Raw genomic sequence first — 24047 nt, 5'->3', positions numbered from 1 at the left:
TAAAACATTCAGGAGAGTTGGTTAGTTGCTAACTCTACCGCCGATCTCTGGTTAAATACCCTTCCCCGACTTTCGCTCGACTTGTCACACTTTGTGACAGTTCTATAATGGCTAGTCACAACATTATCACAGATAAGTGAACACCCGTGATAACGAGCCATTTTTATGTCATAAAATGCCACGTGTGAAGTAAAAATGCCACGTGTAACCCCTCCTTCGCGTCCTCCCCCATGTCATCTCATGCAGGTTTATGTATATGTATCTCGGCCATTGCATTTCTCAACTCTCTACTAAGCAAAACCCCTCGGACTTTGTGTCATGCCGTCCAAAACCCCTCGAGCTCACCCACCTCCTGCATGATTTAGAAGACGCCGCATTGCTTCTGTTTCCTCTGCTAGACGATCATACCTCAAGCGCCTGTTTGGAAGACATAATTCAAGCACATCACCAAATCTCAGCAAATCGTTACTTAGATCGATACCCAACTGTCCCTAACAATCTTGTCCGACCCTCTTTCTACCACAGTAACATTCTCCTCTTCGCAGAACGAGGTATTCGTCATAAACAAGCATTTCGCATGTCCCCTAGCCACCTTGATGACATCGTCGATTTTTTCAAGGATGATCCTGTTTTTTTTTTCAAGAGGAAACAAACCTCAGGCCCCACCAAAGTATCAGATTGGGTTACTGGTCTACCGAATGGCTCATGGACATGACTGCAGGACATTAGATCGCGAGTTCGGGGTCTCAAGTGGGTTTTTCTTCCAATTGGTCTGTCCACTTTGCTGATAATTGGTTAGCCGGCACTGTATTCAAGTGGTGTGACCAAGCCCTCATTGCTATACTGAAAAAACGCTCTTACTTCATCTCCTGGCCGTCCCCCACCGAAAGAATTGAAATAAAAGCTTGATTTCTCTCTGAATACTTGATTCCTCACTGTGTCGGTCTCATCGACGGCTATCATGTGAATCTCTCAACTGCTCCTGCTAGAGATGATGCAGGGGCTTATCATAGCCGCAAGGAGAGGTATGGCTTCAATGTCATGGCTATCGTCGATCATACCAAGCGTTTTTGATATATTCATTACGGCTATCCCGCTTCCAGCAGCGATCAACGAGTTCAGCGAGCTATCGAACCCCTTAGCACCCCCTCTCAGTATTTCAGCAACCAGGAGTACATCCTGGCTGATTCGGGCTTTACAGCATTGTCTGTTGTCGTACCAATGTTTAAAACGAGTGCTGGCCAAGCGGTTCTTCGAGGTAAAACCGCGTATTTCAACTCTCGAGCCTCTGTCATGAGGGTAGGGGTTGAACATTCGATAGTGTGTTAAAGGCTCCATGGACCATACTTTGATCAATGTCTATGAGATTTCAAACAAAAAGAGACGAAGCTATGGCTCACACAATCATTGTAGTGTGTACAATTCTCCACAATATCCTCATAAACACAGACAAATATTACACCGAAGAAAATACTGGAAATTTACCAATCGAACCACTTCGAGACGACCTGCCTGCAGAGGAGGTAGCAGAGGATAATTTCTTAGGTGCTGGTTGTCTCAGGCCACACATGAGAAGACATCATGAGTTGGTGGAGCAAATGTTAGCATTGGAGACAGAGGAAATCGATATAGACAACTTCATTTTGTCATGAGTACATGTGAGTCGTTCTACCTACCTACCTATCTATCACTCTCTGACCAATTGCTCCACTCATCATATTCAGTGTGAACGTCTCCTTCCCCTTCTTCTCTATCCCTGTGAGCCCTATCATACCTCTCCTCTGCATCTGCAATAGCCTGAACCCAGGAAACACAAAGTTCTACCGGTAGTCCTTGCTCTGCAGTGAGACGTGCTTGAGCCTCCATCGATGTTATGACCAACCGATCATTTTTAGCCCTTTCCTTCCTCTGTCTCTTCGAGTCTTCTCTTTCTTCCTCTTGGATAGCAAGCTTACGCTTCTCTAGCCCTATCTCCTCCTTCCTGCTTGCTACGATACCTTCAAAGAGGCCAACAATACCTCCCGCAGTGTTTTTTCCTTCCACCCTCCTGGACGATGTGTAAAGGCCTGTAAATCAGCTATACTCTGACCTTAGTGGCTATGCAGTTCATGTCGCCGTGCCTGACGTACCTGCAGCTCGCTTGGCTAGCCTATGATCACTAAAACTGCGTTCCCTAGTCGCAGGACGTGTATTTTCGCTTTGAGTCAATGTATCTTCAATTTGAGACTCTTGCTGGCCTAGGAAGTCGTTCAGTGACATCTGAGAGGGTGTGGGGGGCCTAGGAGAGTGTAGAGATCCCTCAGGAGAGGGAGAGGAGTGGTGGGGACCCCTCATAATGGTGTCAAGTGTGACATTGCTATTTTGGGTGGTACCTGTGCGAAGGGATTCTGTCCCGCCGTCTCTTTCGGCAAATATGGGGTCCACAGAGTCATATTCAGGACATTTCTTCAGTACAGTGGCTGCAGATCAGCTAAGGAAGCATAGGAGTGATGAATAGCCAGGTCACAGAGGATACACAGGTCACAGGAGGTATTCGGGGAGAAGGGGAGAAGGGGAGAAGGGAGAGACGGGGACTCACCTTTAACCGTCTGTTCAGCTTGATTTATCTTCTCTGGATCCTCGCTACCATCCACCATACTCTCGAATAAACCCTTCCCTGTGTGATTTAGCCAGTCACGGGCCTCTCGCCACCTTCTTAAGAGTTCACGAATCTAGAAGACATCAGCACAGTTTTTGGGGGGGAGAAAAGGAAGGAAATCACACTTACCTTGTTTTGTATCTGATCAGTCGGTCTTTTAGTTGGACAGCCTGACTTGGACATCCACTCAGAGCATTCCCTAGCCATCCCCAGCTTCTTCTTACCCCCTAGGCCATGTTGATACTTCTTAAAATTGTCCCCAATGGCTAACCATTCAATGAGGTAGTCGAGGGAACAATACTCCCCGTCTCTTTGGTCTTTTGTCCATCCTAAAGTTGCTGGGGGGTTATGCTGACTGTCCTCTTTGTCCCTATTCCTCCTTTGCTGAGTTCTAGTAGACGGTTGACGAGCGGTCGACTGGATATGGAGAACCTAGTGGGATCAGCAAAGGTGTGCGAAGGGGGTTTAACAACATATTCACAGGTGGTGACGGTGACCTCAAATTACCACCCCCCAAAGTATCCATAGTATCAGCGTGAAGCTACAGCTCTCCTCTTTCAGATTCTGGGCTTCTTGTTGCTTAAAAGTGTCTCTCTACCAAGATACAATGACTCTACGGTGATGGTGAAAACTCAACGGTCACATTTCACCTGTTGAGATGTCGCGTTTGTTTGTCATCAAAATTACCCAAAGAGGAAATTTTGACGTCATTTTAACACGTGTTATTTTGGCGTATCAGAAATGAACACCCCTATCAGAACAAGAGGGAAAGAGATCCATTGATGGGGAAACTGCAAAATATGGCAGGCTTATTTATATAGACATCAGCACGAATGAATTCCCAATGAGATTTCTTACGACATCTTCAAAGCCTTACGTTTCTGCTCAGTGAAGTCTACTTTTATTAGGTGAGATTCACGCCTAAGTATGATGTCACTGAGATCTACGGTGACCAATTCTGAAGCATGATGTCACCTTGACATCATCTACTAAGCCAGTCTTCTGATCCATGACATCTCTCCCTTTACATCTCACCTATTGTGCCATGAATCTCACTTATCTTGCCTGGTGTTGTCTCCGAACTCTCAGGACCCAAGGGGCACAACCCAAGGACTTGCAGGGTTGTGACATAGCCCATTTGACATGCCCAGCTGGATGTCCACTCCGGGCACCACCCTAGTCTTGTCCAGGCACCACCTGCCACAACTCGTGGCCCGCTATTCATAGGCGTGGGCGTTTCAGTAACTGTCACGGTTCTGTCCTTGACAGACCTCAATGGATCAACAACAGGTGGACTGCAACTGTTTAGTTAGCTTGGACGATGACGGTTAGTATGTTGTCTGTAGACTTGTGATGTTGTCTGTTATGATCCCATCATAACACCTTAGTAGACAGTACATACTTCAGTGAATTCTTCAGTAGATTCTTGTGACCTTGGGGGCTCCATCCTGAATAACTACTAAGAGCTGCTTCTAAGAGTTGCTTCTAAGAGCTGCTTCTAAGAGCCTCTTCTAAGAGTTGCTTCTAAGAGTGTTCTCTAAGAACCTCCTCTAAGAGTCGGTTCTAAGAGTACACTCTAAGAATCCATTCGAAGAGCCCGTTCAAGAAGTATTTTGCCACCCAAAGTGGGGTTCTTTGGAGGGAGCCGAAAAGGATAAAAGGAGGCCTTCCGGCCACCTTTTCCCCAAGGATCAAATCATCAAAAGTTACTTCACTTGACTTCAAACCAATAACTAGCTTACTTATTTCTTCAAGAAACTTGCACAACTTGCCGGATCCTTCCAAGTTGATCCACCACCTTTGACCAATTCACAAGTAGTGACTACTTCATTCCTTGTAGTCACACCCCTTGTAAACCTTCACTTTCCAATCGTCTGACGCCAGCGAGGTCAACGTAGGACGGTTCGTAACATGGTCAGACAACTAAAGTGACTTGCGAAGGATCCGGGCAGGTCAAGATGACGATAAGGGTGTGTGTGATGGTGTGGACAGGGGTAATGATAATGTGTTGGATGTAAGTAGTATGTATGTCAAGAAGAGGTCTTTTGTGAGTGGCAAATATTATTTTCATCCCTGAGAAGAAGAAACTACAAGATAGAAATGTCCTCTTTATATGCTTTTCCAAGGGACTTCTGAGTCACAAACTATTTGAATGTTTTCGGGTTATTTTGTATGAATTCATGTGAATTTGTGGTCATCTTGTATGAATTCATATGAATTCGTGTGGACTCATGTGGATTCCTGTGAACTCATGTGAATTCGTATGAATTCAGGTGAACTCATGTGAAATCGTATGAAATCGTATGAAATCCCATGAAAAGCTTGAAAGTCCCTGAATTACGGGTTACGGCTTTACCAAGTCGTGACAGTAACACCGATCAGCTCCGTGACATGTCTGCTTGCTACCAATTAACCTGTCTTCACCATCACCAACCAGTTTGTCATCATTCTCCCAACCGTCTCATGCTACTTTTAATACACACGGCTTCTACTCATCTCAAGCTCCATTTTGATACCATTTTTACTCATTTTTGACCAGTTTTTCTTGACCTTTTGGACCATTCCCTTCTTGGTATGTGTGCTCATCACTCTCACCCATCAAATCCCTATAACTTTACACGGAGAGGTCCAACTGCCTTGCAGAACCTTTGTGGGTATCCTCCTGGTCTTTAAGAGTCTGTGAGTAGCGCTGTTCTTCCTAATAATGAGAAGTATGCAGGGAGTATGAGCATTTCTCAGACGACACCCTCAATATTGACATAGACAATGATAGAGAAGAGTCGGGAATGATCGGTCATCACCGCTTTGCCACGTTGTCAAACGGGTTCGGTTCCGATCGGTGTTACTGAAATGCCCACGCTTATGTGTAGCGGGCCACATGTTGTGGCAGGTGGTGCCCGGAGTGGACATCCCCAACTGGCACTACCATCTGGCATGCCCATTTGCCATGACCTATATGGTGTTACTATGTGTCACAACCATTTGGTCTGATCTTATCATTCCTCATCAATTGTGAGTTACTAATAATGCTTTGGATCCATACTTTTGTTCTGAGTCATGATTGTTGATTCATGTCATGAATAGTGTGATAAAGAATTCTGACTCATGCTCAGAATAGTGATAAGGAAATATGACTCATGCTAGTAACTGTGATAAGGATTGAAGGAAAATATGAGTCATGGTATTTAGCAGTTCAGTAGTGAGGCATTTATGTGATTGGTTGAAGCCTAGAAGGTTCAGCAGTTTAGCAGTGAGGCATTTATGTGATTGGCTAGAAAATCCCTCACACGCTTTTTATTTTGTACACCTACTTTAGTTTTGGAGGGTAGAAAAGGAGCACATCTCCCCCCTCTTTCTTCAGCAATGTATCTTCCTTCATCTTTGAAAGTCACCTAGTTGGTTCTAACCCAACACCTCAGTACCCTCAGTGCGTAAGGCAGTCATCAAGCTCTACGAGCCAGAGACTAAAACCCTTCAGTACCCAAGGCAGTACTTTGCAACCGCAGTCTACCCGCAGGCGTGACAATTCATGACAGTAGGTGTCATATGTTGACTGGGTTGATATCAAAGATACCCCTAGGGGCAATATGCTATTTCAACAGGTATGAGAATTGAGTACCTCTAATGTGTTGGTCATGTCTTGAATGCATGCAATGGCAAGCTGCAAAACCAATTCTCGATAACCGGGTATAACCATTTCCTGGTGAAACAATCTAGTGATCATATTGTCATCAGAAGGCCATGCATGCATATAAAATTTCTTCTCCGTGGATTGAGCGCGTCACCGATTGTATTCATCGGAAAACAAGAGGAGAGTAAGCAACGTTGGGCTTGCCACGACTGCGAGGGATGGTTGGCTGTTGTTCCCTCCATTAAGATGGGCCTCGGAGTCATTACCTCTTCCTCCCACAAGGCGGGAACTCGAGCAATGACCTTGACATGGTGGTCAGAGTAATCGCAGCGAAAAAGTGGTTCATGGATGTCGTTGGGATCGTGGCGTTCTGAGATGGTTGTCATCGACGTCGTTAATTTTGTGAGAAGAAGATCTCGTACATGGAGGCGGTTTGACGTCATCGAGTGGAGGAGAACCATCATCGGATTCGGATATATCCCCCAGGGTCGGTGTCCCCATGTCATTGAGGAGGACGTGCTCGCTGGCAAGCATGCGGTCGAGATTCGGGGGCGATCGTGGAACCCGTCGTGGTAGCATGGAAAGATGGAGAGTCCTGGCTATGCCTGGAAAGTTAGCAGACGCATTATCACACGCAACACCTGATAGTAAAACTTACCGTACGCAATGAGATCCAACGCGATGCATAGGGCGAAGGGAGCTGCCATGATGAACGCTGACAATCGGCAGAAGAATATGAACTAAGATGTTGTTAGCGCCAATCATCGCTCAAGAGGGTCACCACTTACATAGGCCACTGCAGCGAACCCATCCTCTGACAGGGTACTATTGCTATATGTAGTGGCGGCCTCTTGAAGCATTCGAGGCTCGAAACGGTTGAAGATACTCGTTAGAGATGTAGAGCGAAGCATGTTCGGTCTCTCGATATATGGGCTGTGTTGTCATAAGTCGTTTATCCTGGAAACCATGTGTTGGCGGGTAATGAGGAGCTCGAAGCGAAACACCTGAATATGAGTGTATGGAGGTCAGATATGATAGACCTACGGGTATCTGTAGCACCATATGATTGACAGGAAGAGTACCTCGTCGTGCTACGATATCCGACGTGGAAAGGGGAGGGCAGAAGGTGAAGCCCGCCGGATCAAAGCGACTGAAGGGAGGAAGAAGGGTGTCTGGAGGGAATTCAGAGGCGGAATGTCGACGGCAAGGGAGTTCAGTTGAAGATTACCAGGACGGTGCCCTCAGGAAGGGAATTATCTGGATTTTGGAAGGGGAGAGAGAAGACGGTATCGATCAAATCGCAGTGACAATAGACAGATGGAAAAGCATATAGCCAAGAAAGACGGAATGCTGCAGTAAGTAGGGTTCAAACGTCACGTGCTTGATAGGCTTCCCCTTCTTCACCGCTACCCCTTGGCCTTCGGCCTTCGAAAGCCTCGGATGGTCAAGGCAGCAAGGCAGCATGCCGGCAGCACAAGACAGTATGGCAGAAGTTCGGTGATCAATGTACAGGCTAGCATGCTTGGGAGGTACGACAGTAGCATCTCGGGTTATACTCGCCATTTCATGTGGATGGATGCAACACCGCTAGGTCTCAGAGTGTACTAAGCTCGACTCCTCCTCCTCGCCTCGCATCCGCATTCATTCCACTGGGGTGATGGGCGTCTGAGGGTCCCAGGCGGTTCCACGTAGTCCCACAAGATCATGTAATGGGTGTTCCTCCCTGGCCTGGTCCAACAGAGTTGATAGACTAGCATTCTGCTTGATCGCTACCTGTGCATTCGGATCAGCAGATATGGGGGTTTATGAGTTAGACGACGGACCTTCAAACAGCTTTGGTACTCTCTCCAGGCTTGCCCACATGCCATTTCGTACTCTTCAGCTTTGACTTGCGCTCGTGTCTTGCCTGTCGTGTCGATGGTAGTTACGGGAATTGTCGGCGTGTAAGGGGAGTGTGCGTAAGGTGGGACATGTCCACCTTGAAGATGTTCTTGGGCGAGGGGTTTAGACTGAACGTTTCTCCTGTTGAAAGCAGAGGACCAATTGGTGACAGGTCTGACTCTATCTGAGACGCTCGAGCCAGTGGCGGATGAAAGAGCAGCGGTGGACAGAGCCGGGATGTGGGGCGATGAACTTGATGAGGGACTGGGAGTAGAGGATATTCGTGAGATATTGGAGCTGTCCAGAGCGGGTTGTAGGTAGCCCTCAAACCAAAGGTTGAAACAAGAGTCATAACGCTGCTTGAAGGGAGAACATTCGGGTGAAAGGGATCTGTGGGACAGCAGTCAGCTCGTCAATCTTTCTTTCACTTGATCAGAGAATGAAAGACACGACAGGACCGAGCGACGATGAGCGGCGACCGACAGGGAGGAAGGGATCTTTGGTTTGGTTGCAAAGCTACCACGGGATGCAAAATGGCGAGTGGGACTCGATAGACGACTTACTCCATGACCCAATGTTTATGCAGCAAGCACAATATCAAAAAGTACCAGAGTGCCGCTAAAAGTAAAGTAAGCTGGAGAAAGTAAAGACAGAGCTCGGCGTACGGCGTGCGGCGTTCGGGCAGTGAATAGGTAACTAAGTAATGGTAAACTTGGAAGATCCGGTGCGTTCTCTGAGACTAAGTCGTCGGTTGCTAATTGCAAAGTTACATCAAGTGTGCATTCATTCTTCACGTAACTCGTCTACTCCGTTCACATGCTACAACGCCAACCTATGACTCGGTTCTCCGACTGGTGAAAGGCCGTTCGTGTGCTCTCGTTGACACAGTCAGAGTCGAACTATTAGCTGCTTGCACGACTCGTTGCAGGGTAGCACTCCGACGATAACCCTTCTCCGACACTTCATCCAATACCGCCTTCCACCGACGGTCGTGATTCTCCGCGCATCGCGCCGCAAGTGCTTCGTAAATCTCCAGCGAAGGACGCAACTTCTCTGACTTCATCCTCTCCAAGTAATAGAAAGCGTCATCGTAAGGTTCTTGGGTCAGACATAGTCGTATCATATGTTCATATGTGGCAGCGTCGGGGGCGATAGGTGATGTCTTCATTTCCGATAAAATGGTGTCGCCCAGAGCACGCATCTTTGATCGCACACACCCTTCGAGCATGATGTTGAAAGTATCGATGTTTGGATTGAGACGAAGCTCAACCGCGGCCGTCTGCGAGCCTCGAGCTCGCTGGATGTCGCCCGCAAGCACGCTGGCCTTGATGACAGCGTTTAGGGCGGTGATGTCGATCGTCTGCCCTTTCTGGACAGAGTCTTCTATCGCATAAAACGCTCGGTCGATGAGCTCTATGCTTGGGAGGGCCTCGACGATGGGTTGAGCGGTACGCATGGTCGGGATCATTCCAGCATGTCGGATCGTGGAGAGGACAGACATAGCATCTTGGACTTGCCCAGCGTTGACGTAGGCTTCAAGCAGGGGTGCGAGGTGATGCTCCATAGGTCGTATTTTACATTGCGATAGTATTTCCAAGGCTTCGATGGCTAAAGCGGGCCGACCGCACCGCGCAGCAACGCTCAAGACTTGTAACACCAACCCCTCGTTCGGCGTGAACTTTTTGAGATGGACGAGACGTTGCCATGCTGACTCGACCCCGTCGGCCTGGCCCATGAGCGGTGGCCTCAATCAACGAGGGAAGCGACTCACAAACAAATTGGCAGCACTACTGGTCAAGATATGCATCCACGCCGAGGGCGCGATTTCAAGATTGGTCTTGTGAAGGACTGCCTCCATCATTCCGAGTGCCGTACGAGGGCAGCCCGCCTCGCACAGGACAGAGATGGCATTGTGAATGATCTTGGAGGAAGGTGTGAGTTTGAGGTCCAACATGGTCTGAATGACGAGAACGAGCAAGTCGGGGCTAAAGTGGGCGGTAGGGTTCAGACGTGCGAGGTCATGATACGGAGCGCTGAGTGATGACGACGTGCCATTGTAATGACGGAGAAGGAAAGTGAGGTTTACAGGAGACGAAACGGAAACCTTCTGAAGGGTCAGCCGGACACGACAGGAGAAGACGAACTGTACTCGCCGTGAGGTTTTCGGTGAGCACTCCCTCGTTCAAGTCGAGACCGCCAGCGTGAGCATCCTTGAGGGCACTGAGGACTACGGCCCATGCGACATCATCGGATGAGTCCACGACTCCTGTAGTCATTCCATGTGGGGACCGGCGAGCTGCGTATTGAGCTGCAGCGGCAAGCAGAGCGTGGAAGGCGTGAACAGTGGGACGCCGTCCTCTCGACCTCAGTTGAGCGAGCCTGTCGAGCAGGTCAGACAAGTTCTCGGCGTCTTCATCACGAGCAGATGGAGATACGGATCCCTGAGAATGTTCATCCCGGAGTCGGGTGATGGCTGCTTGTGTTATCGATGACTCAGGTCGCGGGTAAAAGATGTGAGAGTACTCACTTTGTGCAGCCCGCACATGTACCGTTGGCGATATTAAAAGCAACCTGCGACGAGTTGCACGTAGCATTCCCTGCCGCCTCGCGACCGAGCCCTACTGAGCGATAGCTGCCGGCTACCTAGCTGCCTAGCTGCCGTGAGTGATCACCGACCTGGAGCCTTGCTAGCCGTGGAGTCTTGAGGAAGCTCTGATAACCTATTAGCTATCAGGGGTGATTAGACTTACAGTAGCCAACATAATCTCGAAAATGGTGGTAGTGAGAGTGACGTGTGATTTGGTACCGTCCTAGCCGTTATCACGAATTGCTGCGGCGGTGGCGGTCCATGCGATTTGATGGCTTCCACGTCCATCTAACATGGTCGAATCATGTTGTCATTCCTCTCAATCACATCTCTCCCATCGTACATTCAGTCTCTCATAGCTTGACAGTCACTCGATCACTGAACCTACGTTTCCTCACTCAAAGTCGTGACATCCTCTCTCTCTCCTTCGCTCAAGCTTCATTCATACTCTATTTACCCTTTGTTTTGACAATCAGTCATCTTCATCATTCGTCATCACTTCGGGTTGCCCTCCTTCTCGTCCGTCTTCTCACACATGGGACCACCACCAGCTGTCACGTTGACGGCCCCTCAATCTCCCGCCAGAGCCCGTTCCGTCTCTCAATCCGGTGTATCTTCCTTCGTTCACACACATTTTGAATCCGATGCCTCATCCCTGGCCGCTCCAAGGTCAGGTTTCTTCCGATCTCAGTCCACTAACTTGGTCTCACGCTCCTCCACTCTCCCACAGTCAGGCGTCCAAACGACTGCTTCCACCTCTAACGGTGGTCAAGGACGGGCGAGAAGCTCAAGTCTGGTGACCGTCACCGAGGTCGGCGGGGACGAGCCGGAGAACGTGGTTGACAGGTTGGGTGTAGGCACGAATGAGAACGCCAACTGGGTGAATGCGCCAGGTAAGTGGTTTATCGCTCTGTCGAGTACTCGACGGACTGTCATTTAAACCTCTTTGAGAGTTGATGTTGATATCATAGGTGCTTGGATCATACACCCTGTTCTTATCTTAGTGGCCAAAGTGCTGATAGATGCCATTCCGGGTATGACTCAGGATGTCGGCTGGACCTGTGTGAATTTAGGATACATGGCCGTGAGTCCTTGACGATCTAGTGTCATCGCCACATTTTCGTACTGACCGTTCAGGTCTCATTCCTCATGTTTCATCATGTCACAGGTGTCCCGTTCGAATCAACGTCAGTGTCCTTGGCTACCTCTATTTCCCTAGCTTACTCTAATAGCATTGCTACCGGAGGGGCATACGACGAATTGACATTGTGGGAGCAGATTGATGCCGGGGCCCAGTACACACCGGCGAAGAAATGGTTGACTAGCGTGCCAATCGGTCTGCAAGTCCTACTCCCATTTGTCAAAGAGAAAGCTCTGACTTGCGCAGGTTTCTCATTTCCACGCATTACACTCGATATGATTACATTCTCTTTGCCTTGAACTTTGCTGCTCTTTGCTTCGTCTTGTTCCCCAAACTTCCAATTGTAAGTCACGTAATCAGACTGGATCACTCAAGCTGAGCGACTCTGCAGCTCCACCGCCTGCGTTTCCACTTTCTACCCGCCAGTACCAACACGGATGCACCGCCGACTCCTTTATCCACTCGGCCCTCTACCCCAAACTCTGTTGTGGACGGCTCTGCAATGAAACCGAAACTGCCCTGAAGTACTCGATCGCCCTTAGACTGTGTGATGAGACATGAATGAAGCGGAATGCAAACGTATCTGCAGCGAAAGGTCTGCATCACTTCATACCGTTGCACTTCTTTGCACGACTTCCCCTACCCGTTGAAAAGTGCCCATAACCCATAACCAATCATCTACTCCAACTCATCGACAGCTGCGTCGATTTCTCGTTCCTGTTGCATAGCGTCGTTATTCTGGTTAGAGGAGCGAGTGTATCCTTCGGAGTCATCGAGAGTTTGACCACCTCCGAGACTGTCTTTGAGGCCTTCGACCTCGTCTGTGATCTTTCAGCTTGATACGTGGAAATGAACGAATGACAAACCTTTTGAAATGGTGCCAGTGATTTCGCTGTCCTCAGCGACCTGGTCCTCCCGGGTAGCGTTTACGTTGCTCTGCGAGATGTTGGCTTGAGTGTTGACAAATCCGGCTTCAGAGGACATGATGATGTGATGTGTGATGGTTGCGGTGGTTTAGTGGTGAGAATTCAAGTTGGCTTGAGAGTAATGTAGAGGACTCGATGAAGACGCAAGGCTCGGCACCGCGTCCATTAAGTACTGCCGACTGGGCAGCGTTCGATACGAGAGGGTTTCGAGTGACGTCAAATAAGATGTGACCATGGGCCATGAATGAGATCGCGACTAACGGCTGCACGTCTATAGCTACGTACGGCTGCTAACGTCACAACAACCAGCGGCCCTGGCTGGACGAACCGGGGAGATAGAGGGGACTTTGTATCGGAGCGAGTGGGTGACGGCATAGTGACGATATGCCAGACGTACTGTACGTTCAGCAATGGTCGATGTTCTCCACCTGGGGTCCATCGGCGATCTTGGCGACATTTGATTAATTACAGTACATTACAACTAGATCGGCGGTCACATGACGGGGTCACACCCAACTCACATGCATCACTTGACCGCTGTCTTTTTGATCAAACGTTGTTTTTCCGCTTTCGGCATCTTGTGTTTCCTCTTCTCCCTGTTCTGCTCCTTGACCGCCTTCTTCCGATCCTGAAAGGTCAGCCACGCGATCGAGGTTGATCTCAAAAAACTCCCCTTTTTCGCCTCTCGATCTTCATGTCTGAACCCTCGTGGAGCCCGATTATGCTCTTCCCCGGACTCTGACTCTCCAGCACTGTCACCACCGGATCGCGATCTCTCGATCCCCGCATCCGATCCTCCATCACCGGTCTTCCCTGGTGAATGATTCTCGTCACCCGTTACCTCGTGGCTTTGGCTCTTTGCCCCGAGGGAGAGGTTTGTGATTCCGGCGTAGATGAGTTTATCATGATCGCCCCGCCGCAGAAGCTCAACGTCACGCTCCGGATCATATACTTGAGCCAGATTACGGGGAATGTACGATGTCATGAATACCGCTTCGTCAACTTGTGTGGCTGAGTCGCGTTCTTTTGCTAGAACCTCCAAATCGGGCCTGGCCAACTGAATAGCCAAATTTTCTCCGTCTGGTTTGGCGAGCCAAGTCTGTAGGACATCGGTCAATCTGATGTCGCCATCCTCCCCCATTTCATCCTCTTTGGTCAAAGAATCAACCGTATCATTCACGACAAAGTCCCACGTACGTCGGAAACCCAGCGTATTGACTTCCCCGCCGGATCGTCGACGGAAATAGTCATCAACGTTGCGTATATCGGTGCGCATAAAGTCGAAGGCTCGTGGATGGTCGTGCTCCACAGATTGTGATACATCGATGATATACAGATGTGATTGGTGGTATCTGTTCGATTAGTGAATCCTCATTTCATATCAAATGCTCGACCCACAGTATATTGTACTCGCTCAGGTCAGCATGTACCAGTCTGCAGTGCTGGTACATTTTCCTCATGGCTATTAACAGCTCCGCATATAGGTCCGGAAGTCGGTCGGCTTCGATTGGAGCATCTTTCAGACGAGGTGAGGCGCTGTAAGGACGTTAGCGCCAGATCAACGACTTCGCAACCAAGGTATTACCTGTCTCCATCTCCTAAGAATTCCATGACTAAGACGTTCTCCTTCAATTCGATAGCTTTCGGTCCCCGGACGCCACCTTGCTCCAGACGTCTAAGATTTCTCAGTTCTTTCTCCGCCCAGACCCTCACCATTTTGCGGGGATTACGGGAAGACGTATACTCGCCTTGAAAACGATGTTCGCCCTCCATGTATGCCTGTCGGGCTCGAAAATGGAGGATTGATGTCCGGTATATTTTGACAGCGAACTCTGAGTATTGTTGCAAACTCAATGGTCGATTGGGTGACGCAGTGGCATGATAGACGTTTGCCTGTCGAGGGGCTGTTAGCAGAGGCCCATAATGAGCCATAACGAACCGAACACACCTCTTTTCCGGTACTTATGCAGTGAGTGAAAGGGCCAATGATATCTCTGTTGACGAGTCCGGCGAGAACCAACCGTGTACGTCCATCGAGCACCTGTTCCTGCGTCGCTCGATCGCTCTTGTCTTTGACGTGCTTATCGTTCTCAGCCTTCGGATTGGAGCTGACGCCTCCATGGACGATAGCACGAGTGCCAACGAATCGGTTGCCCTTTTTCTCTCGTGAGTTGGCGAGATGTGAATTCTGCGCCGGCAGCGGTACAGGCTGCGGTTGGGAAGTGGATGGGCCTGTGGCGGGGTTTAAGGCTTGTTGCCGTTGTCGAAGGCGGTTGTATTGCTTGGTGAAATCTGGAAAAGTAAGTCTGAGCCCGTGTCTGATGTGGAGTGAACTCACCTCCATGGGCCATTTCCCAATCTTCATCCTCAATATCCCATTCCGCCTCCACAGAGTCCTCGAGCTCATCAGAATATGAGATCCCTTCAGCTTCCCCGTCCGACTCCCCCCGACTAGCCGGCGAGAGAGAGGGGACTGCAAAATGGGGATGGGGGCCAGACCATATTCTTTCCACCGGCAGCCCGTCATCTTCTCCCTCTTCCTCGGTGCTTGAACCGCTGAGGCTCGCAAGCTGCTCTAAAGGGGTGGAAGGTGGTGAAAGGACGGAAGGGTGCTCGAATGCCTGATCGATATACGAGATGCCATCCTGGCGCTGAGGTGTTCGGGATTCTTTTCCCGAGGGAAGAGGAGGGAGCTGAGATTTTGATGCTGAGGGGGACATGACAACAAAGATAAACTGTGGCCACTTGTGCTACTACAGTAAGTAGGCCGGAAGTAGGCCTAGAGGCGACGGAATAGCTGAGAGAGAGAGGAAATTTCTCTCCGGTGGATGGGATCTGTGGAGCCCCGCATTCCCCGGTCCGCCACGTTGCCACCCGCCACTGTGAGAACTCTCGCTACGTCATCGACGTGAACTCTGTACATGCGGGCCCTACAGTATTAACCCTTCTCGTCTTCTTTATCTCTTGTCCCCATTGCTTGTCCATCGCAATTTCTTGATCAACTCGACCATAAAGCCCATTCGTCATGTCTCCCTTACCTGAGGTGCTCTTCGATGTGGCCAGGAACCCTATTTTCGCCAGTGAGTTCTCAATCGTAGTTCAACTTCTCTGCTCACTTCTCAGTCGGCCTCCCCATTGGGCTCGGTGCCATCAGTGGGGTCATAACCGGTCAGACATCCCGTAGCAACTGGTTCACCGTGAGTTGTCAATAGCCCGGGTTGTGCACTTGCTGAGTGGACCCAGACCATGTCCCCTCCTCCTGGTAATCCGCCCAAGGAAGTTTTCGGTCCAGTGAGTTTTCCCACCGTCGCTCGTATGAGGCTACTAACGGATCAGGTCTGGACTTTGCTTTATGGAGCAATGGGATGGGGTAAGCTAGGAGCTTTCAGACGTGTGCTTTTGACTGAAACTAAGCGTCGCATTTGACCGTCGAGGCCTTCGACAGCGCCATAACTCCCTCGGCTACGTAAGTCAACCAAGCATGATGACCCTCTTGGCTGATTGATAGTGCAGAAGCGGATAAAGCTCTTCAGCTGTACTACGCTCAGCTGGCTTTGAACATGGTCTGGACGCCTCTCTTCTTCGGAGGTCCGTTCTGACAAGTGATGTCGGAAGCCATGCTGACCATGATAGCCAAGCAAAAAGAAGTTGCCCTTGGTAATATCTTGGCATTGACGGGGACCGTTTTGGCTATGACTGTAAGTCTCGATCCTTCGCTCTATGCAGGTACCGGGAAGCTCATCCCTTACAGGTCAAGATGCACGGCCTCAACACGCCGTTCTCGACCACTTGGTTCCTGGCCCCGTACTGTGCTTGGCTTGGATACGGTCAGTTGATGCATGTCGGTATTGTGATAAAGCTCACCAGTAGCCACCTATCTCAATGCAGGCTACGTGTGGTTCAACAGGTGAGTGGGCAGAGACGCAGGGGCCAGGAGACGCGATGCTGATCGAACAGGGACCGACGCTGATTAGTCTTTGGGGAATGTTACCTTGAACAAGGATTGAAGGTCGGCGGATAGCCGGTCATCGATCATGGACCATCGGAGTATCAGTGGGCTCAGAAAAGACAGGGAAGTGTGTAAGAATAAATGGTGACGGGAAACGCAGAGGAATCGAGGAATGTACAAATGTATGCGGTGTCTGTAGTTGGACCCCCACTGACCACTGGCCCACCCGAGCATGACGCGACTGCGCGACCCTTTAACCGGGCCACGCTGACAATGAACATTGCGACCTACCTTCCCTTCACCTTTGTCCTCTTCCATCTGACTCTTGTACATTATCCCTCTCACTTGCTCTCTCACACACACTGAACGATTGCTTTGCTTCATATCATCATTGAGGGATGGCCACCTGATTGTCCCATTTCGTCAATCCCCTTGGTTCATTGAAACCGCTTGACTCGGATTCTGCCCGACACGTCCGTCCTTGGCTCATCTTCGTCTTCCTTTGATTACCCACCTTCTCCTTGTCATCATACCGTTATGGCCTCCACCAAAGTTCCCCTCCGTGTCGACACTCGTGATCATGCCCCGTATCCTCACAGAACAGCTGATCGGTCTCCACCCCCTGTTGGTCCTCCCAGGCCTCCTCGATTGTACGAGATTCCGGGCTCATTCACCGTCTCTGCCCTTCAATCCCAATCTGCCCCAAGACCTCGACCGGGTGGTCTCGCCGCTCTTCCTGGAGCGGGCAGGAGTGGTCTCCCCTCTTCTAACCTCCGTTCTCCACCTGAATCACCCTCTGTCCATCCAACGCAGCAGCGCCCTGGATGGGCACGCAAAGGGTCCGAAGAGGCAGTAGGCCGTCCCCTCACCGTACGCCGAGGTTCCGACCATGCGCTTCCCGCTCCTCCCGCGGTATGGTCTCAGCCGGCTCGTGGCAGAGCGACACCACCCCCTGGATTGGTACGTACAGCTGGAGGGACGAGTGTATATAGCGGACGTGAGGGTAGCGTTCATGGAGGGCGGACCGAAGGCGTCACTAGCCCTAATCCCACTGTGAGTTCGTCAATTTACATGTATAGCTATTCGTTGATACGTTTTCATAGGACCTGCGTAACTTCGCTCATCATTGTCGTCGTTTTTACTTTTCTCCCAATCCGCCTGAAGAATCTGCGACCTACATCTCGAGTACCCTGGCTTCACTGCCTCCCTCTCACCGAGCGGCATACACCCGACTACAATCATCCCTTCGTGCCCTGGCACATCTTCACCATTTGCGTCTGCGCATCTCTTCCTTCCATGCCCTCATTTCCACGACCGTTGCCTCCGGTTCTCTCACCCCATCGGCTCGTCTACTGCTCCATGGCAAAACAGCCAAGCTCGAACGGAGGGACAAATTATCGCGGTTCATCTCGACCTGGTGTGCGAACAATGCCGGTGGCGTTGAGCCTTTCTTCCGCGGTCTATGGTCAGTCCTACGGGCTCAGAGTAGAGGAGACGAGAATCGAGGTGGTGGTGGACAAAGGAGGGTAATCTGGGAGTTAGACGATGCTGTCTTCCTGGAATCCGGGTAAATCTCTTATACGGGAAGGTCTGTAAGGATATTGACGTACAGCGGCCCGGAATTCATGCACGAAGCAGTCATGGTGCTCAAAGGCGTTCTGGGTTTCACCGATCAACCCTTGACCACACCACCTAGGCTGAAGCGAATTCGAACCATCCCTCGGTCCTATTCCAATATGCGACTCGGTCGCTCTAAGCCCTCGTCTGGCTCACAAGAACGGTCCCTGGGGTCCGGCTCCTTCTCTCAATTGGGCTTTCCCGGACGGCCAGCTCAACCTCTTCAGATTGAAGAAGTCTTGAGTGGCGAGACAGACGTTCACTCCGACGGTCAAGCACCTCCTCTACCCCCACGACACGACCCCAATTCTCGTTCTCGGGCCACGTCCGATCCCTTCATCGACGCACGATCCATCTCTCCTCAGAAACGAACTCCATCCGGACGCGGTCCCGCTCCTCCACCCCCACCTTCTCGCAAACCAGGAAGTAAAATGGATGTATCAACTTCCACCTCGATACCCAATCCTCTGCAAACAACTCGGACCTCTATGGATACCCAGCTGGCAGTCCGAGAAATCCCTGACCCGAGCAGTAATGTCAACTCGCCTCTGCTTCCAGAGATGACTGATGCGAACGACAGCGTGACGAGAGTACTCCAAGCCGCAGCTTTGAGAAGCAACGCAATGGTCCCTCAGCGTCATCGACTGGACTCGACCGTCGCAGATGATCGTACTCATCTGCTCAGCGCTCGTCGCACGATGAGTGATGACAGTGAGATGGCCAGAGGTCTCTACGGAGGTCCTGCCCCGGAACATGCTATCGTCGACGAAGAAGAGGAAGATGATCCGACTGAAGATGACATAGCCACCGAGGAGGCCGAATTGAATCGCCCTCGCTATCGACTCTGGACGTTCCCTGTGCACATCAGCGATGAAGAAGCCGAGTCTTTGATGAAGTTGTTCCCCGTCTCGATCACTCGAACCAGAGGAGGCAAAGTCAAGGACGTACGTTTTCCTTTTGTTCGACCAGGAAGGGGAATCAAAGATCTCGAAAGTGGGGAAAGCTCACGTTGGGAGACAGTGTTTGTTAATGGAGAAGAAATTGCACGCATCCCACAGGTCGCTGTCGAGTCGGAGGAAGGGGTCGTGCGCAGTGGGACAGGTCGTATGTGGGTTGGACTAGAGGTGAGGGATGCAGGATGGAGAGGAGGAAAGTGGTTCAGTTTTCGACGTTGGTGGCGTCGCCTGTTTGGTAGAGGATGAGAGACTGGCTCTCAACTTTTGCTCGCATCCCTCGATTATGTATTGGCTACAACGCATCCATGCATGACGAGATTTCTGATGAATCACATTTTACCTCGACTAGTTTTTTGATCTTTTTGCCCCTGGTGCTTCTGAGGCCTCCTCTGGGGATCGCTTCACTCCATTTTGTGATTCACCACCAACAGATTGCTCGTGTCGCGCTTCCAGCAGTTTACCTTGCCGTTGCTTATTCTTCGCAGCGACGATTGCACGGAAATCCACCTGTCCACTGTCCGTTTCATTGTTTGAGTGAGTGCTTGCCTTGACGAAAGAGGGATGTAGCGATTTGTCTTGAGGCGGCGCTTGTCTACCCTTCCCGATGGCTTTGCCTCCTCTTCTGGCCGCACGAGGAGCGAACGAAAGTGATGTGGAGGGTGCGACTGTCGCCTGCCCTGCTGCGGGAGGTGTATGATCGCTCTTGTGGGGGAGTGGTCTTCGTTGCTCTTCTCGGATCTCTATCGTAGCGCCACCAAATATGAATGGTTCAGATTGCAAGAGAAGTAGTCCAGCATCCTGAATTATCAATGTCCTCCTTGGGAATAAAGCAAAGACTGACCACTTGTGACTCGAGTTCAACCACCGCCTGGTGAACCTTGCTGAACAGTTCGAGCCTTTTGACCGAAACAATTTTCTCCAAGGCTTGTTGAAGCAAACCCTCTTGAGTATCCGATGGAAGATTAGATAGTCGGACCGTTCTGGCTCTTCTCTCGATAGCTTCTCTGGGGGCACTGAAGGCTCAGCATCATCATCGCAGGGCAACAGGAGAATACTGACCTTGTCGTCCGTTTTTTGGTAACGTGGTTCGGATCATGCATCTCAACTTTCAGGTATCGGCCGTTGATGTGAGAGCCGTGCAGGTTCAAAGCTTCCTGAGCATCGGCCTGTTCTTGTCAGCTGATGTCTGGCTGGAAAGAAATTACTCGCCTCGGTGGCCATCTCCACGAAGGCGAAACCTTTGCAGATCTGCTTAGCCTGATCCCAACCCAGGTTGACGTGTTGCACTGCGCCGCGCTGCAACATATGAGCATTGCTTCCATCACCTCAGATGGAAAAGAAACGCACCTGACTGAAGAGCTTCTCCACATCTGGTGCGGTGCTCTTAGCCGTCAGACCACCCACAAATAATGTCGTCTTGGATGTATCCGATCTGCGCGCCTTGGCTGACGGGTCAGAAATGAGGACGGTGAGATTGAAGCCTTCTGTTGTTGGTTGCCCATGCAGCTGCAGGGCGTTCTGAGCCGACGCCTGATATCAGCTCGACTGAAGACGTTCTCACTCACTGGTGAATCCATTGTGACGTAGCAGAAGCGCCGAGAATCTGCGTATTTACGACTGGGCCATCGTGTTTGTAGGATGAGGCCATACTGATTATTAGCAGCGTATCGTATTGGTCAACTCACCGATGAAAGCAGTTGACGGATGCCAGCATCGTCCATGCTCCGTGGGAAGTTGGTAATGAATAAGGTCGACCGCCATAGCATTGAGACGGCCACCTCATTGCCTGCCAGCTTTTTTCGATCCCGAGTCAGGGCGTCGGGGATGGAATCAACATCTCGGAACTCTACCAAGGCTGCAATATGATCGTGCTCATGCTCGGATAAGATGGTTGTCTCTCGTATGGGACCACACTCGTCGTCAGCATGCAGCCTTGGACATGATAAGATTCTTACTTCGGAGAAGAAGTGGGCAATACGCGCCTCGTCTGCACCCTTGGGAAGTCCATTGACTAAAACTGTGGTATGTTCACGATCCCTAGACTTAGTCAGTGATGTAAGGAACAGCTGAAGGAGACTACTTGCCGCTTGAGGGGTGTATTCTCTGCTTCCTGCGAAGTAGATGCCTGCGCAGTGGTGACCGGAGCTGCCGTCGAAAGTCCTTGGCCGTCGACTGCCACGGCAGTGGATGGTACCAAGAGCTCAGCGGTTGTGGCTGACGTGCCGGATTGGGCGACGACTTGATACTGCGCCGTCTGCTCCTGTGCGGCTTTCTCTCTACGTTTGGCAAGCTTCTCTTGAGCCTTCGCTATCCGCTTGTTAGCGTCGAGTACGGTATCGAGGTCACCATGCACATTCTCAAATTGTATGAAGGCTTCGTAGACAGCCTCTGGCCAGTCCAAGTCCGATCTCTGAAGGGCAGTAGTGAAGAGATTTCGAGCTTCTTCAATGTTTCCCCGACGGCTACGAGGTTAGCGACATATTTCGCGCACGAGCACCCACGTTTCGATGCCCGATCGCAGTATCGTCATCTGGTAGGATGATAGTCGGCTTTTACTGGGTTTGCTCAGGAGTGAGATAGTTTCGTTCAAGAATTTTGGAGCTCGTGATTCAGCCTACCAAGGTATCAGCGCGTCAGACCGAGAAGCAGCATCAACGTACCCAGTCCAATAAAAACTTCTCGAGGCGCAAGCTTGGATCACCAGCTTGACTAACTGAACGTCAGCAGGCTTTTTGCACGATGGTAGAATCGTACACTTTACAACTGCCTCGAGCCCTCGACTCAGAGTTTGTATTACCGGATGATAGTCACCCTCGACATCCTCGACCGGTTCAGCTCGACTTTCAAACGCGGCTCGATGTAGGAAGACGTCAACAAGAGCAGTGCAGGGGACGCCTTTTCGGCCCAAAGTGCCCAGGTTGATCGCCTTTTCGAACGTGGTCGTCAGGTCTTCAAGCGCAGCGCCATGACATTCCTGTCAATGAGCGTACTATTAAACTGGCACCTCACCATATGAGTTAATAAGGAGCACCAAATGGATCCAACCTCTGGGCATGCTCTTGCCCCGCGAGATTTGATGTCTTGCACAGCATCCGAGTGACCATTCGCTTCCTGTTCGTTAATGAGGCACCAACGGACAGATAAAACCCACAAGCCAAGCCGCAAACTGACTCCAGATTCCCGCCTCCGCTTCTCTGTACGCCTGAATGGTGACCTGAGTGGTGGCCTCCGTCTCTTCTCGGCGGGCCTTCTCGATTTCTCTGGTCGATTTGGCCTTTCCCTTCCCCTTCTTGGCGGTATTTTCCATTTCGGATGCGGTTGACGGCGGGGGAGTAGTGATTATCGTGGATTGTAAAGCTGCCACAATCCGCCCATACGTTGCGATTGTCCTCTCGAAGACTCCGCGAGTTAAGAAAACATCGGTAGCAGGTGACTTGCCCGGTATTTTAGGATGCTTGGCGTGTTGATCGGTCTCCCAGGATATATATGACGCAAATGTTTGAAGTTGTGCAGTGATATCAGGTGCATAGGCCTGCAAGTCAGAGTGATTCACTCAGAGACAGACGACCTACCAGTTCTTGTTCAAGGTCCTCTCTTGTCTTGCCGTGTCGTTTCTCTCCATTCCACTTGAATTTCGCATTCTGTGCGGCGTTCGTGGCGTTTATCAGACGTTGTTCATAGGTATTCGGGGCATATTGGGAGCAGAAGCTCGAATAAGAGCTAGACGTGGCATCCAAGGCTGAAATGAGCCTAGACTACTACGCTTGAAGAGGAAGACCTACTGGAGTGCGGGACAGTCATACGGTCCAGGTATGCTGCATGTATTCTGTCGATGTGAGAGGACCTAAGATGTATCAGAGAAGTTCAAATCGAGTAGGAACGCACCTCTGCTCCTCATCGATTTTCGTCTTCATTAGATCTAATTCCCAATCGATCCATGGTTGCCATAGCAGATGACTCTCGCCCAGTAATTGATTGCCTCGCTGTACCACGCCCTGAAGCATTCCCCGTACTGTCTCCTCGGACAGAAACTCAGCCACATCTGCCTCGACGCTGATGGAAGGTTTAGAGAGCTGGGAGTCTTCGGGAGGGGGATAGAGGTGAGAGGTGCATCGTAGGATGAACTCGACATGTCGTACCAGCACAGCGCTGGCTACTCTGTCAGTCGGTCTACTTATCTGATCCATCCACAATACTCACATAAGTAGTCCTTTTCAGCTTGATCAAAACGCTCCAGCATCTCGACGAAGACGTCCAAAGTCACGGGCTGCACGGAGGATTCGAAGAGATCATCAAAGTACGAGAGCCAAGTGTCTACTATGTCAGCGAGTCAGCTCAGGCGAGAAGAGTGCACTTGCCTTGATCGAGCATGATCAGCGAAGAAAGTTTGAGTCGAGCCTCCAATGCTTCCTCTATCATTCCCAACCTGCGAAGGAGACATATCTGCCGACTGAGGAGAGGTACGCTCAATGGCTGAAGGTCGAGCTTGACCAAGAGCTCACCGAGCTCGTTGGCTGCGTCTTCTACTGAGTGATCGAGCTGTTGGACGCTGTCCGCTTGCTGCTCAGTCCCATGCGACTCGACATGATCCACTTCCATGACGACGAAAAGAGAAAAGGAAAGGTAGTAAGAGGAGGAATGGAAATCACATGACATCTAGACATCGGCTGTTCGCGGTGATTCAACTCGCTCAAGTCAAGCTCTACTTACTTATCTCTCAC

At 50.5% G+C, this 24047-nt stretch overlaps 10 protein-coding genes across 10 annotated transcripts; 4 read left to right on the top strand and 6 right to left on the bottom strand.

Moving 5' to 3' along the window:
- Positions 1–1146: 1146 nt before the first annotated feature.
- Positions 1147–1329, top strand: TREMEDRAFT_33328 (uncharacterized protein; the record flags this gene model as incomplete). Its single annotated transcript, XM_007006300.1, has 1 exon — positions 1147–1329. A coding segment is annotated over one exon (183 nt), but the record flags the coding sequence as incomplete, so codon positions are not given.
- Positions 1330–1680: 351 nt separating this feature from the next.
- Positions 1681–3164, bottom strand: TREMEDRAFT_64304 (uncharacterized protein; the record flags this gene model as incomplete). The annotated part of the gene is made up of 5 exons (XM_007006505.1): positions 1681–2066; positions 2130–2459; positions 2579–2711; positions 2768–3070; positions 3120–3164. The coding sequence occupies 5 exons, from the start codon at positions 3162–3164 to the stop codon at positions 1681–1683; spliced, it is 1197 nt and encodes a 398-aa protein (XP_007006567.1).
- Positions 3165–6611: 3447 nt separating this feature from the next.
- On the bottom strand, positions 6612–7129 carry TREMEDRAFT_64303 (uncharacterized protein; the record flags this gene model as incomplete). Its single annotated transcript, XM_007006504.1, has 3 exons — positions 6612–6874; positions 6928–7009; positions 7058–7129. 3 exons carry the CDS (start codon positions 7127–7129, stop codon positions 6612–6614), a joined length of 417 nt encoding a protein of 138 aa, XP_007006566.1.
- A 781-nt stretch (positions 7130–7910) lies between these two features.
- TREMEDRAFT_33545 (uncharacterized protein) lies at positions 7911–8539 on the bottom strand (the record flags this gene model as incomplete). Its single annotated transcript, XM_007006332.1, has 3 exons — positions 7911–8042; positions 8093–8157; positions 8416–8539. Coding segments are annotated over 3 exons (321 nt in total), but the record flags the coding sequence as incomplete, so codon positions are not given.
- Positions 8540–8982: 443 nt separating this feature from the next.
- Positions 8983–10107, bottom strand: TREMEDRAFT_33353 (uncharacterized protein; the record flags this gene model as incomplete). The annotated part of the gene is made up of 2 exons (XM_007006302.1): positions 8983–9876; positions 9922–10107. Coding segments are annotated over 2 exons (1080 nt in total), but the record flags the coding sequence as incomplete, so codon positions are not given.
- Positions 10108–11067: 960 nt separating this feature from the next.
- On the top strand, positions 11068–12467 carry TREMEDRAFT_45200 (uncharacterized protein). The gene is made up of 6 exons (XM_007006371.1): positions 11068–11630; positions 11709–11821; positions 11875–11924; positions 11970–12077; positions 12125–12221; positions 12270–12467. Exons 1-6 carry the CDS (start codon positions 11273–11275, stop codon positions 12399–12401), a joined length of 858 nt encoding a protein of 285 aa, XP_007006433.1. The 5' UTR covers positions 11068–11272; the 3' UTR covers positions 12402–12467.
- An 884-nt stretch (positions 12468–13351) lies between these two features.
- Positions 13352–15097, bottom strand: TREMEDRAFT_21535 (uncharacterized protein; the record flags this gene model as incomplete). The annotated part of the gene is made up of 4 exons (XM_007006268.1): positions 13352–14156; positions 14203–14340; positions 14390–14697; positions 14753–15097. Coding segments are annotated over 4 exons (1596 nt in total), but the record flags the coding sequence as incomplete, so codon positions are not given.
- A 670-nt stretch (positions 15098–15767) lies between these two features.
- TREMEDRAFT_40345 (uncharacterized protein) lies at positions 15768–16954 on the top strand. The gene is made up of 10 exons (XM_007006347.1): positions 15768–15884; positions 15928–16001; positions 16048–16095; positions 16141–16174; positions 16219–16270; positions 16313–16392; positions 16438–16502; positions 16556–16631; positions 16675–16711; positions 16762–16954. Exons 1-10 carry the CDS (start codon positions 15830–15832, stop codon positions 16772–16774), a joined length of 534 nt encoding a protein of 177 aa, XP_007006409.1. The 5' UTR covers positions 15768–15829; the 3' UTR covers positions 16775–16954.
- Positions 16955–19016: 2062 nt separating this feature from the next.
- On the top strand, positions 19017–19653 carry TREMEDRAFT_57511 (uncharacterized protein). The gene has a single exon (XM_007006380.1). The coding sequence runs from the start codon at positions 19069–19071 to the stop codon at positions 19570–19572; it is 504 nt and encodes a 167-aa protein (XP_007006442.1). The 5' UTR covers positions 19017–19068; the 3' UTR covers positions 19573–19653.
- An 18-nt stretch (positions 19654–19671) lies between these two features.
- TREMEDRAFT_69686 (uncharacterized protein) lies at positions 19672–23925 on the bottom strand (the record flags this gene model as incomplete). Its single annotated transcript, XM_007006578.1, has 18 exons — positions 19672–20124; positions 20168–20339; positions 20386–20492; positions 20536–20622; positions 20674–20856; positions 20892–20975; positions 21012–21239; positions 21407–21788; positions 21828–21940; positions 21987–22039; positions 22081–22300; positions 22336–22437; positions 22478–22858; positions 22899–23065; positions 23109–23170; positions 23212–23479; positions 23527–23640; positions 23685–23925. The coding sequence occupies 18 exons, from the start codon at positions 23923–23925 to the stop codon at positions 19672–19674; spliced, it is 3417 nt and encodes a 1138-aa protein (XP_007006640.1).
- Positions 23926–24047: the final 122 nt, after the last annotated feature.

This window comes from Tremella mesenterica, assembly GCF_000271645.1.
Source record: "Tremella mesenterica DSM 1558 unplaced genomic scaffold TREMEscaffold_10, whole genome shotgun sequence".
Classification (NCBI taxonomy): Eukaryota; Fungi; Basidiomycota; class Tremellomycetes; order Tremellales; family Tremellaceae; genus Tremella; species Tremella mesenterica.
This window is presented reverse-complemented; position numbering and strand designations above follow the sequence as displayed.

Bases quoted from the DNA above. Each gene is read 5' to 3' on its own strand.
- TREMEDRAFT_40345 (XM_007006347.1), top strand. From the start codon at position 15,830: ATGTCTCCCTTACCTGAGGTGCTCTTCGATGTGGCCAGGAACCCTATT. The intron at 15,885-15,927 runs GTGAGTTCTCAA...CTCACTTCTCAG, and splicing joins CAGGAACCCTATTTTCGCCA to TCGGCCTCCCCATTGGGCTC. The intron at 16,002-16,047 runs GTGAGTTGTCAA...GAGTGGACCCAG, and splicing joins CCCGTAGCAACTGGTTCACC to ACCATGTCCCCTCCTCCTGG.
- TREMEDRAFT_45200 (XM_007006371.1), top strand. From the start codon at position 11,273: ATGGGACCACCACCAGCTGTCACGTTGACGGCCCCTCAATCTCCCGCC. The intron at 11,631-11,708 runs GTAAGTGGTTTA...TTGATATCATAG, and splicing joins CAACTGGGTGAATGCGCCAG to GTGCTTGGATCATACACCCT. The intron at 11,822-11,874 runs GTGAGTCCTTGA...CTGACCGTTCAG, and splicing joins TGAATTTAGGATACATGGCC to GTCTCATTCCTCATGTTTCA.
- TREMEDRAFT_57511 (XM_007006380.1), top strand. From the start codon at position 19,069: ATGAGTGATGACAGTGAGATGGCCAGAGGTCTCTACGGAGGTCCTGCC.